At 47.6% G+C, this 14684-nt stretch overlaps 2 protein-coding genes across 2 annotated transcripts in view; both read left to right on the top strand.

Annotated features, from left to right (window-relative positions):
* DNMT3B (DNA methyltransferase 3 beta) overlaps positions 1-3254 on the top strand; it is a 52755-nt gene extending 49501 nt beyond the window's left edge. The window contains exon 22 of the mRNA XM_066384069.1: positions 1818-3254. Coding sequence (XP_066240166.1) covers positions 1818-1959 — 142 coding nt within the window. The 3' untranslated portion in view covers positions 1960-3254. The remainder of the gene's footprint in view (positions 1-1817) is intronic.
* Positions 3255-8788: 5534 nt separating this feature from the next.
* Positions 8789-14684, top strand: part of MAPRE1 (microtubule associated protein RP/EB family member 1) — a 28213-nt gene continuing 22317 nt past the window's right edge. The window contains exons 1-2 of the mRNA XM_066384064.1: positions 8789-8886; positions 13670-13793. Of these exons, the coding sequence (XP_066240161.1) occupies positions 13673-13793 (121 nt within the window). The 5' untranslated portion in view covers positions 8789-8886; positions 13670-13672. The remainder of the gene's footprint in view (positions 8887-13669; positions 13794-14684) is intronic.

The following is a 14684-nucleotide window of genomic DNA, read 5'->3' as shown; positions in this document are numbered from 1 at the left end:
GCTGCCCTGGTGCCCGCCTGCCCCGGTGCCCGCCTGCCCCGGCATGTCGGGCACTAGGATCGAAGAGGAACCAGCTAAAGCCGACCTCATTGACGTGCCATTGCTCTCGCAGAACGTCCCTTCTGCCAAATGGCTCTTCTGATCAGCCAAATGGAGCTGATCCTACTTAGCCACAGTCTGCCTTCTCTGCTTGTTTGGCTAAGTGGATAGCTTTCCTATTGATTCAGAAAACCAGCTCTAAATTTTGGTTCTCCTATTCTGGTTGAACATTTTTTTCTCATCTCCCCTCCCCCCCCCCCCCCGTTTCTTTGTTTGTTTGCTTATTTATTTTTGTTAGAAAGTTTAGAAGGGCTAAGAATATTCCTTTTCATTTTTAAGTAAGTCTTGAAGGATTTGATACAGTCTTTCCACTCCCCGATATTTCCGTTATACAACCAGGTTTATACTTTACTAAACAGTCGTTTTCTCAATTGAAAAGTAAGTTCTGGTTAGTAGAACCAGACTGGTGTGGGTCACCTTGCCCATTTGTGCAATGGATTATTAACAGTTGACCCTCGAACAACACAGGTTTGTACAGCATGGGTCCACTTACATGGCGGATTTTTTTCCAAGAAATATATTGGAAAATTTTTAGAGATTTGCAACAATTTGCAAAAACTCAGAGATGAATCACACACTCTAGAAATAATGAAAAACATTAAGAAAAAGTTTGGTATGCCATAACTGCATAAAATATACGTAGATACTTGTGTTACTTTATCCCTTTCTACCATAAAATAACACTGACTGCTGTGGTATTGGTAAGTCGTAACCTGTCAGTAGTTATATTTTGAGGGACTTGTTAAAGTTATACTTCGATTTTCAACTGCATAAGGGGAGGGGACCTTATGCAGCACCCCTAATCTCCCCCTCCCTCCATGTTGTTCATGGGTCATTCTGTATTTTGAGATTCTTAACATGCTGGGCTAGACCTGTCATATGTGGGTTCCTGCAGAAAGCTATTATTATGCAGACAATTAAAACAGAGGCCTGAGATGTTGCAACTTTGCATATTTCTCAACACCCATTCAGCATTGGCCCAGTGGTGTGATTTTTAGTGTTAGACGGTAAACCCCAGTGTGAGTGAGGTTTGGTAGAATCAGCTGGCTTTGACAGAGAGGGCAAGCAAGCTTGGATTCCTGCCACCTGCCAGAGCATCTGGTGATTGGAAATAAGGTTAGTTTTTGCCAGTGTCCTTGTTCCTTATTAAGGCAATGCCTAATAACTTCACCCATCTTATGGTTTGAAGACAGATATACCTCAGTTTTTTAGCTGGCTCTCTAGGCATTCATTCATTCCTTCATTTATTCATTCATTCATTGTGAAAGGTCTGCTGAGCTCCAGCTGTGTGCCAGGGGCATGGTGATAGTGCTGGAATGCACCTAACAGGTGCCCTGGTGGGAGAGCTATGCCCTCATGACTAGCGTTTGTGTTCTGAACCGTGTTCCTGACCCGGGGGTTAAGAGAGGGCTCATGTGCAGATGTTCCCTAAGCACATGGGGTTAAATGTTATCAATAGGTGAATCTGAGTCAAGTGTATATAAGTATTCCTTTCTATAAGTTTTAAGTTACTTCTAATAAAAGTTAAAAAGTAAAATAGAAGGGAGGATAGTATCTTACAACAACATCTACAACAAGGGCTCATGGAAGCTGGTGGGCCCAACCAAAGGGCAGAAAGAGCAGTGCCACGTTGGCCATGGTGACACCTCCCAGAGGCACTAAGGACGCCGGAGGTGGCACTTCTGACTCCGTCTTTGTACTCTGGTGCCCCCCCCCAGGATCTTCGGCTTTCCCGTCCACTACACGGATGTGTCCAACATGGGCCGCGGTGCCCGCCAGAAGCTGCTTGGGAGGTCCTGGAGTGTGCCCGTCATCCGACACCTCTTCGCCCCCCTGAAAGACTACTTTGCCTGTGAATAGTCCCCCCCCCCCCCAGGCACTCTGGGGGGACCACGGCGTGTGGGACAGTCTGGGACCGGGAAGGTGCATCCCAGGCTCTGTCCTTCCTCAGCTCAGCTGTGTGGGGTCCCGCCTCGCACACTGGGCAACAGCCGCCTGGCTTCCTCCTGGCGAGAGGAAGCCCCCCGGTGCCACCTCCTTGTGAACAATTCAGCCCGGTCGCTGGGAGCGGCCGAACACGGTGCTCAATTTTATCTTCTAAAACTTTGAAACTTGAAGTAGATAGTAAAAATGGCCTTTTTTTTCCCCTCCTGGGTTTACAGCTCAGAAACAATGGCTAATATACCAAAACCGCAGTGCCGACAGCTCTCCAATACTCAGGTTGATAACGGCTGAAAAGTCACCGAGACAGTTACTGCAAGACTTTTTTTTAGTTGTTGACAGCAACTTGTTTCCAGAAGTGTGCAGTGATAGACATGTAGCGACGGGGTATTTTTAAGGGACCAGAATTTTTTTCCCCCTGAGGCAGAAAAGAAAATGATAAATGATGTCTCTGTCATTCTTGAAATTTACCCAGCCCAGTCCCCTGGCCTCAGTGTGAAGGTCTACTCTTGGGCCCCTTGAGAGCATTTTCCACACATGATGATGATTTCAGCAGGAATGACCTCATCGTCACATTCAGGGCTATTTTTTTTCCCCACAAATCCAGGGGCAGGGCTACCCTTAGCTAAATCCCTCCTCCACGACTGCACTAGAACCCTCTGGGTAGATCAAGAAGGGGGGTTGGGCTGAGCTAAAAGCGACCATATTTATGTAGGCAGGTACGGCTTCTCACTATCCTTCCTCAGTGGGGGGACTGAAGGGGAAGCTTAGGTAAGGATCCCCTCCCCCAGCCAGATGCACCCTCCGGACACATGTCACCCAGATGAGAAGTATGACAATTCTTCAGCCTTTCTCTAAACTGGAAGCAGTGACAGCCAGGGACAGAAGCACATTGCTCACTTTCCCCTCATCTGAGAGATAGCAGGGGGGACCCCGCAATTGAAGCTCAATCCTCCTTCCGGAGATTTTTTTAAAGCCGTTTTTTATTCCCATGATCAATCGTTCTTTTAGAGATGACTGGATGTTGGACAAGCTGCATTTCAGAAATGCTGTCCTAATGGTTTTTAAACACCTTTTACTCTTCATACTGGTGCTATTTTGTAGAATGTGGAATAACGTTAACAGGTTTTGTGGGAGTTTTTTTTTAATACACTTTAAAAGAAATCACAGACTTCTATTTTTGTTTTACAGTTTTCATAAAAATTTTTTTAATTGGAGCCATGCAACAATGGGGAAAAATTGTGCCTTTTTTCAAGTTTTGCTAATGTTTAGGCTGAAAGAAGACAGATGCCTGGAGTTTACTTTATGTTCAATTAAAATCAGTATTTCTCTAAAACAATCTGGTGTCCCTTTTCTTCTTTTACATGTGAGGGCCTGGCTAAAGTGGAAAGGTTGGCGATTGAAGTAGGTCATTTAGTCATTCAACAAGCACTAGAGATTCCAAGCAGGAAACTTCTAGGGCCAGGATCTCCAAACTAGTGTATCGGTGTCCCATGGGAGGCATATTCAAAAGACTTCTGGGCCCATCTCGAGTTTTTGATTGAGTGGGGAATGGAGGCCAAGGATTCCATGCCTCTGGTTCTGGTCCTGGCATCACACTGGTATAGTGAATGGGTTTCAAAACGAGTGACTGGAGCCTTCATTTACAGGTTGGATGTCTGGAACAGTCATCTCCAGACAATTTCTTTGTTTTTGAGAGCATCAATTTCATTGCTGCTCATGTACCCTGTCCGTGGCTCAAGCCTGATGACCTTGGGATCTGTGACACCCCCCCCCCCAACCCCGGCTCTGGCTAGTGACCCAGGATTGAGCCAATGAATGGTCTCTGCTCCGGCATGGTTCTCGGGGGCCTCCCTCTATCCACTGCACCACTGGACAGGGTCCAGACAATTTTCCTTATAGCTCTTGGGTTGCTGATCAAGATTTTTTTTTTTTTTTTTACAGAGTCAGAGAGGGATAAACAGACAGACAGCAATGGAGAGAGATGAGAAACAATCAGTTTTTCTTTGCAACACCTAATTGTTCATTGATTGCTTTCTCATATGTGCCTTGACCGTGGGCCTTCAGCCGACCAAGTAACCTCTTGCTCGATCCAGTGACCTTGGGTCTAAGCTGGTGAGCTTTTGCTCAAACCAGGTGAACCCACGCTCAAGCTGGCAACCTCGAGGTCTTGAACCTGGGTCCTCTGCATCCCAGTCCGACGCTCTATCCATTGCACCACCGCCTGGTCAGGCCGATCAAGATTTTTAATGATGTAAGAATCCCAGGGATGATACTCCGAGTTCTTTTTGCCTTTGTGGGATCCTCCAGCACCTTGTTCCACTGTTCACAAATCATGTTGCAGTTCAGCCACATTCAGGGAGGGAACTTAGCCTCAGGGAAGGGACAGGTGGGGAGTGGCCCCAGGATTCTAACCGAACATAGCTGCCCTTGGCCTCTTCCTTTTGGGTGGAGCGTGTACCTGCTGTTCTAATCTTAAAATTGCAACTCCCTTCAGGAGTTCCGTCTTAGTGTTTATCTGAGACCCCTTAGGCAGGTGTCTTGAGTCCGGAGCCCTGTATGCCATAGTCTCTGTGTCTCACTACCGCTGGCCTCTTCGGGGAAAAGGAGCCCATAAAGATTAAAGACTCCCTCCACTGGCTGTTGGTCAACTAGTGCTTGCCCAGGGAGAAGGGTGTGCAAATAGAGGTGCACGTGTAGTATATCAGTTGAAGGTGGTACCTCTCATCCTCTGTTTCTTCACAGTGATAATCCTAGCCTCCATGGTTAAACCGTATGGCCCAGAGTTGGCATGGAGAAGGAGAAACCAATTCTGTTTTTAGCTGCTGCTAGGCTGGAGCAGCCCCAGCGTGGGGTCGCTATGACAATTGGCAATTAGCAAGCTGGGCCGGCACTCTGAGGTGTTGAGACCCTAGGGGCCCTGGCTGTCCTGTGAAGCCATCTTGTGTGCAGGACTGTACCTGTACACAAGTGCCGGGACAGGATGAAACAGAATAAATGGCCGCGGCCTGCGTACCCCAAGAGAGGAGATGGACAGCCCTTCCAGGTGGGGGGTCCTGGGGGTCCTGGCCAGCTTGTGGGGCAGACTGGGGGAAGGCCTGTTCTGTGGGGTTAGTTCTTTTTGTGTTTTCTCAAGATGGCCGGGTTCAAATCCGAGTGATCCCAGGCTCAGAGGCCGAGGAATAGGGGTGGGGTTTGCGGCCCACAGTAGGCCTTTCCTGAAGCAATCTTCCAGTTACCTGGGGCTGTATTTAGGGTCTGGCATGTTGTAGGGACACTCTGGGCAGATGACTTGGAGTTTTTTGTGTTACTTTTTTTTTTTTAATTTTTTCTTTATTAATTTTTAGAGAGGAGAAAGAGTGAGAGAGAGAGAGAGAGAAAGAGAGAGAGAGAAGGGGAAGGGAGGAGCTGGAAGCATCAACTCCCATATGTGCCTTGACCAGGCAAGCCCAGGGTTTTGAACCGGCCACCTCAGCATTCCAGGTCGATGCTTTATCCACTGCGCCACCACAGGTCAGGCTGTTACTTTTTTTAAAAATCTCTAAAATGTGGGGGATCATGAATCCTATCTACTTCCCAGGGCTGCTGTGAGTGTTCATGGGTATGATCTGGGTAGAGTGCTTTGCCCAGTGCCTGGCATGCATCAAACCCTCTCATGCAGGGACAGTGTTGTGATAAAGGGAGCCATTAACGCAGTGTGAGTGACTGGTAGTGATGGTAACAGCCAACACCTATTAATGTGTTAATTATTAATGCATGAATGATACACTCTAAAAAGTAAGGACAGGGTAATATTCCCCCAGCTGTTGCATAGGAGCCGGGCTGTAGAAACTGTAGGGTCTGGTGTTGATGTTGTGTCTATCACCACATCAGGGAGAGTGTAAGGGAGTGGACAGGATCTTGCCTGGAGGTGCAGAGACTGGCTTCTAGACAGTTCCCCGGCTGTTTGGTGGTGGTGGTAGTTGTGGGGGGTCAGCACCAAACAGACAGGGTCTCCCACTGGACTCAATTCCTAGGATTTTTCATGCCAACTGCTGCTTCTTGAGGGATCCTCTCTGTTCCAGGCCTGGGTTGCTCCTTGAGTCCTCGCTGCAGCCAGACTGGGTGCCCATTCTGGCTTTATCCCCTCTCGACTTGTGACCTTAGATGTTCTTCATAGCCTCTGCCTCAGTTTACCCAACTTTGAAAGAGTGATAATATCAACCTCTTGGGGCTGATGTGTGACTCATGATTCAGCGTATGTGAGGCGCACAGAGGGTTTGCTGTTAGCCTGTCCTGAGCAGACAGCAGCCACTCTGCTGTTACTGTCAGAGCACCCTCCTAGCAGCCCTGGAGAGAGGCTGTGATCTCCGTGATCATAGGGAAGAGACTTGAGACAGAGCTTCCATCACAAACCCAAAGCATTGGTTCTGTGAAGCCAGGGTCCACTGTTTCCTCTTGGTCTCACCTGCATTTATTTCTTTATTTAATTAAAAAATTGTTTTGAAGATTTTTTTTTTTAAACTTTTGTAAGCCTTTATTCATTTTTAGGGAGGAGAGACAGAGAAGGGGAGAGGAGCATAAAGCATCAACTCCCACATGTGCCTTGACCAGGCAAGCCCAGGGTTTTGAACTGGCGACCTCAGCGTTTCCAGGTTGACGCTTTATCCACTGCGCCTCCACAGGTCAGGCTGAAGATTTTATTGATTGATTTTAGAGAGAGGAGAGAAAGAAACAGAGAGAAAGGGGAGGGGGAGGAGCAGGAAGCATTAACTTGTAGTAGCTGTTTCTAGTATGTGCTAATCTAGAGCAAGCGAGCCCAGGGTTTTGAACAAGTGACCTCAGCATTGCAAGGCAACCCTTTAGTCACTGCGTCACCCAGGTCAGGGGAGGCCAGATGATTTTTGAGAGTATGTTTTTTTAAAGCTGGGGACAGTGCAACAGGAAGGGTTTAGGATAGAAGAAGCATCTGGAGAGTCATGGCAGGGCTGCCTTGGCTCCTTGGAAAGTCAGAGGAAAGGGGGCCTTGGAGACGGGTTCCGAGGGTGAGCCTTGGACACGCTGCCGCTGCCCACTGCGCCCCTGGCCGCAAGTCTTCTGGGCGTCCTTAAAGCTTAGGAGATGCCCACCTGCGGGGGGAAGGAAAGGGGTATGTGCAAAGTGCAGGTGAGCTCCCAAGAGGGAGAGTGTGTGCTGGGTCCTTTGTTTGAGGGCTTAAAAAAATGTTTTATTCATTGATTGATTTTAGAGAGAAAGAGGGAGAGAGAAAGCAGAATAGAGAGAGAGAGAGAAACATTGACTTATTGTTCCCCTTATTTATGCATTTATTAGTTGATTCTTAGATGTGCCCTGACCAGGGATCAAACCAACAACCTTACCACGTTGGGACAATGCTCTAACCAACTGAGCTACCTGGCTAAGGCAAGGGTAACACATTTTGTTATGCAGCATGAATAATTGAGTAAAGATACTCTTAAGTGCTTTTTAATATCTTTATTCAATTATCTATGCTTTCTATCAATTCGCTATGATGGTAATGTTACTACTGTTGCTATAATCATTTGGGTACAGGGCTCTTGATGTGTCCTTGTTTGCCCTTTCCTGCCCTAACCCTTTTGCCAGGTTAACATCTCATCTTTTAGGGCCAGTCTCACCTCTGGGAAGCCTTCTCACATTCCTCAGGTGAGGTCAGGTCTTCTTGTGATGTATTCCACACACCAGAGAGACAACCAGCGGTAGTCATGGTTAAAATATTGAAATGCCTCCAGACTGATTGGTAAACAGGTCCCGATCCATCACCCCACGTTCTTCCCTGAACATCACCCCAGGCTTCGGCCACTGACTGGTGAGACCTGGCCAGGAAGGGATCTCCAGGACCCTGCTTCATGCAGTGAGGTGCCATCACTTTGCTACATACTGCTCCTGCCTAGCAGTACGTCTGGTTTGCAATTAAACACCGATTCGTGTCATGAGTTATGATTTGTGCCTCGTCTGCCAGACAGACTGGAAACCTGAAGAGCTCAGAGGCTGTGTCTGGTTTTTGCTCACCGTCAAATACCTAGGACGTGATTAACCGGGGAATATAAATATTTGTTGAACACATGAATAAATGATATCTAGACCAGGAAATTAGCTCAGGGCGTGGATCAGCCTCTGATGCTGAGCCAGTCAGTTAACCTCATTGAGCCTCAGTTTCCTCTTCTGTAAAGTGGGTGTAATTCAGCAAGTCTCTAAGAATCCATGTACGTAGAAGGCACTGGGACACAGGTGGAACAGGACTGACGTTTTTTGCTTCCGTGCAATTTATGAAAAGGAACACCAAAAAAAAAAAAAAAGGCATAAAACAATATGACTAAATACTAACAAGAAAATAAATGGATGATGAGATTACAGGGTCACAGAATGTCTCTGAGGTGACTTTGTAGTCTTTTCTCAAAATCTCTGTCAAGTATCTTTAAAAACCGTTTTTGTAGAAATTCATTGTCAAACCAATGATTTTTTTGTTGTTGTTTTTGGCTACCGGGGCGGAGAATTTGTAAATGAAGCCCGCCTTCTAGGCGGAATCACACTCGGCCCGAGGCGGGGTCTCATTGGCTGCGGCCGATCACGTGGCCGCATCGCTCTTTAGCCAGTGCCCTGCCCCTTGGGCTTCTCAGCCATCGATCAAGGACCGGGCTCCGCCCCCGGCGCGCGCGGAGTCTCTATAAAAGGAGCCGGCGGGCGTTGACGAACCTTTATACGTAGGCGCGTAACGGAAGGGGTGCGTGTGAGGTCATCGCGTGGGCGGGCGGGGTCCGACGGTTTGAACGAGGCGAAGACGGAACCGAAGCCGGGCACGGGCAGTGGACGTGGTTCCGCCGAGAGCCGGTGAGCCGGCTAGCGGGCACGGGGCGGCAGCCGGGTGGGCCTCGGGCCGGGCAGACGCCGGCGGGCCTTGTGGGCGGTGTGCGGGCCGCTCCTCACGGCGGTACGGTTCGGGCCGGGTGGGGGAAGGGTGGGGCCGTGACCCGACGCGCGCGGGCTAGGTTGGGGGGCGCGCGCTTCTCTCCGCGGGAGGGCGGGGCGTCGGGCCGGAAGCAGGGGCTCCACCACGCGGGTGGGGGCTTCTGGGCCGTGGCCCGAGGTATGGTTGAAGTGGGTCCTCGTGGGAACTCTGGGGATCCCCACTGTAGGAGGCGGTGTGACCTGATGGTTAAGAGTTCGGGTTTTGATTCAGACCTGGGTTCGATTCCCATTCCCTGCTGAGCGACCTTGCGTAGGTGCTTGAACCTCGCTGAACTTCAGTTTCCTCATCTGTGAAATGGGGACGGTGATAATACTACTGTACAGAAAGCTCTAACGCAGTGCGAGACCGGAACCAAGCCAGCTCGGGGGGTTCTTTCCTTCCTTCCTTCGCTATTGGGTGCCGACTAAGTGCCAGGCACTCCGCTACGCCCTGACCGTACACCCAGGAGCCAGGAGGGCAAAGGCCTGCTCTCCAGGAGTCTACACTGTGGTGGGGAGACGGTTAGGGAATGCGAGAAGGCATACAAGGACATGGTGATTTTATATACCTACTAGAAAGACAGTGTTTGGATACTGCTGCTTGTGGGGCGTGCACACGCAGTACCATGTACAGAAGATGTGGTAGAGGATTGTGCACCTGACACTTGTATAATTTTGTCAACCAGTGTCACCTCAAAATATTCAGTTAAAAGAAATATGAACAGTGCCTTTTCCAATCCTTGCTTCCCAGCTGCCCTGGGTGCTACTGGGCAGAGCTTGGCCTGTGCCCCGTGTGGGGGATGAAGATCCTAAGGCCCATGGAAGGGAGGTACACCAGGCCTGGCAGCCACCTCTAATGGGCTGTCTCTGAGAGTGGTAGTAATAATTATATCCTTGTTAATTGGGCACTTGCTTTGTGTCAGGCATTGTGCTAAGTGCTTGATGGGGCATTGTCATTTAATAGATCACTCTTGTTTCTGAGAGACAGCATCTTCATTTTATAAACGAGGGGACTCAGATTCTCAGAGGAGTGGTTGGCTGTGTCCAGCAAGTGGCTGAACCCACGTCTGTTATTCCTGATTCCAGGCTTTTAACCTCTATAGCGCACTGCCTCTCTGAGGTCCAGATCTAGACAGTGTGTTTCATTCCAGTGTGTCCTTTGTCAGAATGACAGGCCCAGTTTCTGGCACATTGGGAAGCTTAGGATGTGATGTATTTTTCACTGAAGTTTTTCTACTTAGATTCTCATTTAATTCTCATTGCAATGTTGTGCAGAAGATACAGTTCACCTTTTACAGGCAAGCCATTTGTGATCCAGAAAGGTGATGTGTTTGTCAGAGAGGCAGAAGAGGCAGTTAATTGGTTAGTGGATGTGTATTGCACAGCCACGTGGTGCCTAACCCGGTGTATTTAGGGGCTGCAGAGTTTGCAGAGTACAGAACAGGTATAAATATACTGCTGTAATGAAAGTTTTAAATTACATGATGATGAAAGGCCATTAACGTTTTCAGAGCTGGGATGTGGTAAGGAGACACGTGGCTTAACCAGCTGCTTACATTTTATGGTAGCATGACACACACAATACCTGATGTATATATGAATGTTGCCAAAATAGATTACAGATGCTTGGCCTGGGACTGTATTTTTTTATTTGGATGTGTCTCTCCTTGGTACCTGATATTAGCGTTTTGCACAGTGTGCATGTTCGTTATTCATTCATGGATTTTAAATACAGAGACACTTGATCTGATTTGCGATTCAGAAAATTATCTGGCTGCTTTGTAAGAACAGATTGAGATAGTGAGGCTCATTTGAACGTTGTGGCAGTGGGTCTAGTTGAGAGATGGTGGCAGGTTTCTCTTTTTGGCACTGGAGTTAGGAGGATGAATGAGACAAGGTCCCTCTCTGTCCTGGATGTAATGCCTGTTTTGTGTATCTTATCTCATTTAAACCTCACCTCATCCATTTCAGATAGGTGGCATTAACACATAACTGAGATGCATTGAAGTTATCTGACTTGCCCAAGGTCAAACAACTAATGCTGGACTTCCCAAGTTCAAATCCAGGTCCTCCTGGCTTGAAATCCTTAGCTCTTTGCATAGAGCAAATTGCCTTCCTGCCCAGATGGGGCCCTGAAATGAATCCGAATGAACAGGTAATGACAGGCCATTGCGATAATGCCTAGCATGGAGGTTTGAATGAAGTGCTCTGGGTGTGTGTGAATTCATTTCCCACTGGAGTCAGGAGCTCAGTGTGCTGGCTTCTTGTATGAGACAGTTTTATCATGTGAGTTTCAGATTGTCAAAGTGTTGATGAATTGCTTTCTGGAAAGAGTTTATAATGATAAACATTTTTTTCTTTTTGACACTATTCTGCCAGCCTGAAAACCAGTACCATTCACTGGAGTCCACTGTATGCCATGCACTCTGCCAAGTGCTGTGTGAGGGCACAGACCTGCTACGTCATGTACATCCCCAGGCCTCAGCCACCCTGCTCATAAACAGGTTGGGTGGGTTGATGTCTGTCTCCTCAAGCCCTCACATTCTGTAGCTGTGTGAGTCATGAGGCCTGCAGAAGACGGGTGGGAAGACCAACTCACACACTAGACCAGTGGTCGGCAAACTCATTAGTCAACAGAGCCAAATATCAACAGTACAACAATTGAAATTTCTTTTGAGAGCCAAATTTTTTAAACTTAAACTATATAGGTAGGTACATTCCTTATTGAGGTAGTGCCCGCACGTGGTATTTTTTGGAAGAGCCACACAAGGGGCCATAGAGCCACATGCGGCTCGCAAGCTGCAATTTGCTGACCAGGGCACTAGACTATAGACGCCATTCTTCCAGAATTCCATGTGGCTCCTTCCTTCTGATTCTTTTTTTTTTTTTTAAAGATTTTATTTATTTATTTTAGAGAGGAGAGAGAAAAAGAGAGAGAATGGGGGGGGAGAAGCAGGAAGCATCAACTCCCATATGTGCCTTGACCAGGCAGGCCTAGGGTTCGAACCAGCAACCTCAGCATCCCAGGCTGGTGTTTTATCCACTGCACCACCACAGGTCAGGCCTCCTTCCTTCTGATTCTTAAGCTCAGCTGTCAACTCAGAGAGGCTTTCCCTGACCACATTCCCACCACCCCCATTGCCTCAGCGGTCAATCTGAAATGACATTTGTTTGTGTGTTTGGTCAGTGTTAAACTTCCACTGCTAGAATGTGAACTCTGAAGACAAGTCCCTTGTCTCTCCTGCTTATCTGTTTCCTGGCCCCTAGAAGAGTATTTGGTAAATATTTGTAGCTAGAATGAGGATGATGAGGGCATCCACTTTTAATAACGTTTTAAGTTGGTATGTTTCTTCTCTATGTTTGCTGTTGTGTTTTAAAATTTTTATTTATTGATTAAAATTTTTAAAAAATGTACTGCTTTAGAGAGAGAGAAAAGGGGGAAAGAGAGAAAGAAACATTGACTTGTTCCATTTATTTATGCATTCATGGCTATATCTTGTATGTGCCCCGACGGGCATGGTGGGGCTGGGCAGGCGTGGCTGCCAGTTTGCAGGGTTTCTGCGCTGAAACTCTTTGCTCCTCTGTAGAGTGAGAGTCCTGCGAACCTTGCAGAGTTGTCAGGTTAGATGACAAGTGGCTGTGAAGCTCCTGGCACTCAGGCTTTCAGACGCCCTGCCATCTCCAGGTGGCTTAGCAGAGAAGCAGTTTCAGCTCTTCACTGTAAGGTCATTTGCCACCACTTTTGTAGTACTTATGTTATTGAAAAGCTTACTTAAAAAAATGATGCCTGGTCTGTGGTGGCGCAGTGGATAGAGCGTCGACCTGGAAGGCTGAGGTCGTGGGTTCAAGTCCCTGGGCTTGCCTGGTCAAGGCACATGGGAAGCAGTTACAAAGCAATTACAGGAACTAGGAGTTGATGCTTCCCACTCCTCCCCCCTTCTTCTAAAGTCAGTAAATGAAAACCTTTAAAATACTATTTATTAATTTGAGAGAGAGAGAGAGAGAAACATCGATCTATCTGTTCCCTGTGTGTGCCCTGCCCGGGAGAGAGAGAGAGAGAGAGAGAGAGAGAGAGAGAGAGAGAAACATCGATCTATCTGTTCCCTGTGTGTGCCCTGCCCGGGATCGCACCCATAACCTTTGGGTATCAGGACGACACTCCAACCAACAGAGCTATCTGGCCAGAGTGAAAGCTTACTTTTGATGATAGAAGTGAATATATCCTAAAAGAAAATTTGGGAAATAGTGAACACTGTAAAGAGGAATGAATTAAAAGCCCACCATCTGAAGAACAGTGCTGTAAACATTTCACTATGTTAGTGGGGCGTTTGACTGTTCTAAACAGAGAGCGTTCTTTCTTGTGTATCAGCCTCCCTCATAAAGCATTTAACCTGCCCTTTCCTTGTAGCTTAAAATCTTACACCAATCATACTAAACTGAGGTCTACATTTTAGGCTGGCTGGTGTAAGGCAGTTCATTTCAGGTCTTGTGTATTCCAGGCTTGTGGCTGGAATCCCTTATCCCTGATTTTGCCTCTTGGGGAAAGGGAGGCTTAGAAACGAAGACTTCCCACAGGTCTGCTGTGGGTGACTCCTGAGGAAGGAAGTGCTTGCTCTCCCTTGGCGTGCCAAATAACGCAGACCCTTCTCTTCCTCACGTGCTATAGAAGATGGCAGTGAACGTATATTCAACGTCGGTCACCAGCGATAACCTGAGTCGACACGACATGCTGGCCTGGATCAACGAGTCACTGCAATTGAATCTGACGAAGATCGAACAGTTGTGCTCAGGTAAGAGAACTCCACTAGATGCCGTGTCCAGGAACGCCTGTGGGTCCTGCAGGAATGTGCGGGTGTGTGCCTGCCTGCAGAAACACGAGTTCAGATTTTGTGTTAGGGCCGCCCCATTTCTTCTCAGCCTGCCCTGGCGTCACTTCTGAGAGGACCTTGCTGAACAAGAGCCCACTTCTGGCTTGTGAGTCCATCGCCCCCGCTGTGGGGACCTCCTTCTGCGGCCTGCAGCTTAGCCTCTGTCCCCATCTGCACTCTTTTGCGTTTAGATTTGAAATAGTTATTTTTGTTGTTTATTTTATTGATTTTTAGAGAGAGGGAGACACACACAGGGGAACGTTGATCTGTTCCTATGTGTGCCCTGCCCAGGGATCAAACTGGCAACCTCTGTGCTTTGGGACAATGCTCTAACCAACTGAGGTATCCGGCCAGGGGTGAAATGTTTTATTTGAGAATAATTATAATTGTTCTGGGTCTGTATTAGTTTATCAGTGGCCCTTCTTTTTTTAAAAAAAATTTTCCATTGACTTGTGAATCAGGGGAGGAAGTGGGAGAGAGGTGGGGGTGGGGAGATAGAGAGATAGAGACAGAGAAAGAAAAGCATCAACTTGTTCCACTTAGTTGTATCATTTTAGTTGTGTACTCATTGATTGCTTCTCTTATGTGCCCTGACCAGATCAAACCCGCAACCTCGGAAGACACTTGATTCATTGAGCCACCTGGCGAGGGCCTATCGGTGGCTTTTTTTTGTTTTTTACAGAGACATAGAGAAAGTCAGAGAGAGGGATAGATAGGGACAGACAGATAGGAACAGAGAGAGATGAGAAGCATCAATCATCAGTTTTTCATTGCGACACCTTAGTTCATTGATTGCTTTCTCATATGTGCCTT

Source organism: Saccopteryx leptura, chromosome 5 (genome assembly GCF_036850995.1).
Source record: "Saccopteryx leptura isolate mSacLep1 chromosome 5, mSacLep1_pri_phased_curated, whole genome shotgun sequence".
Classification (NCBI taxonomy): Eukaryota; Metazoa; Chordata; class Mammalia; order Chiroptera; family Emballonuridae; genus Saccopteryx; species Saccopteryx leptura.
The sequence above is the reverse complement of the archived record's forward strand: the minus strand, read 5'-3'. Positions and strand labels throughout refer to the sequence as shown.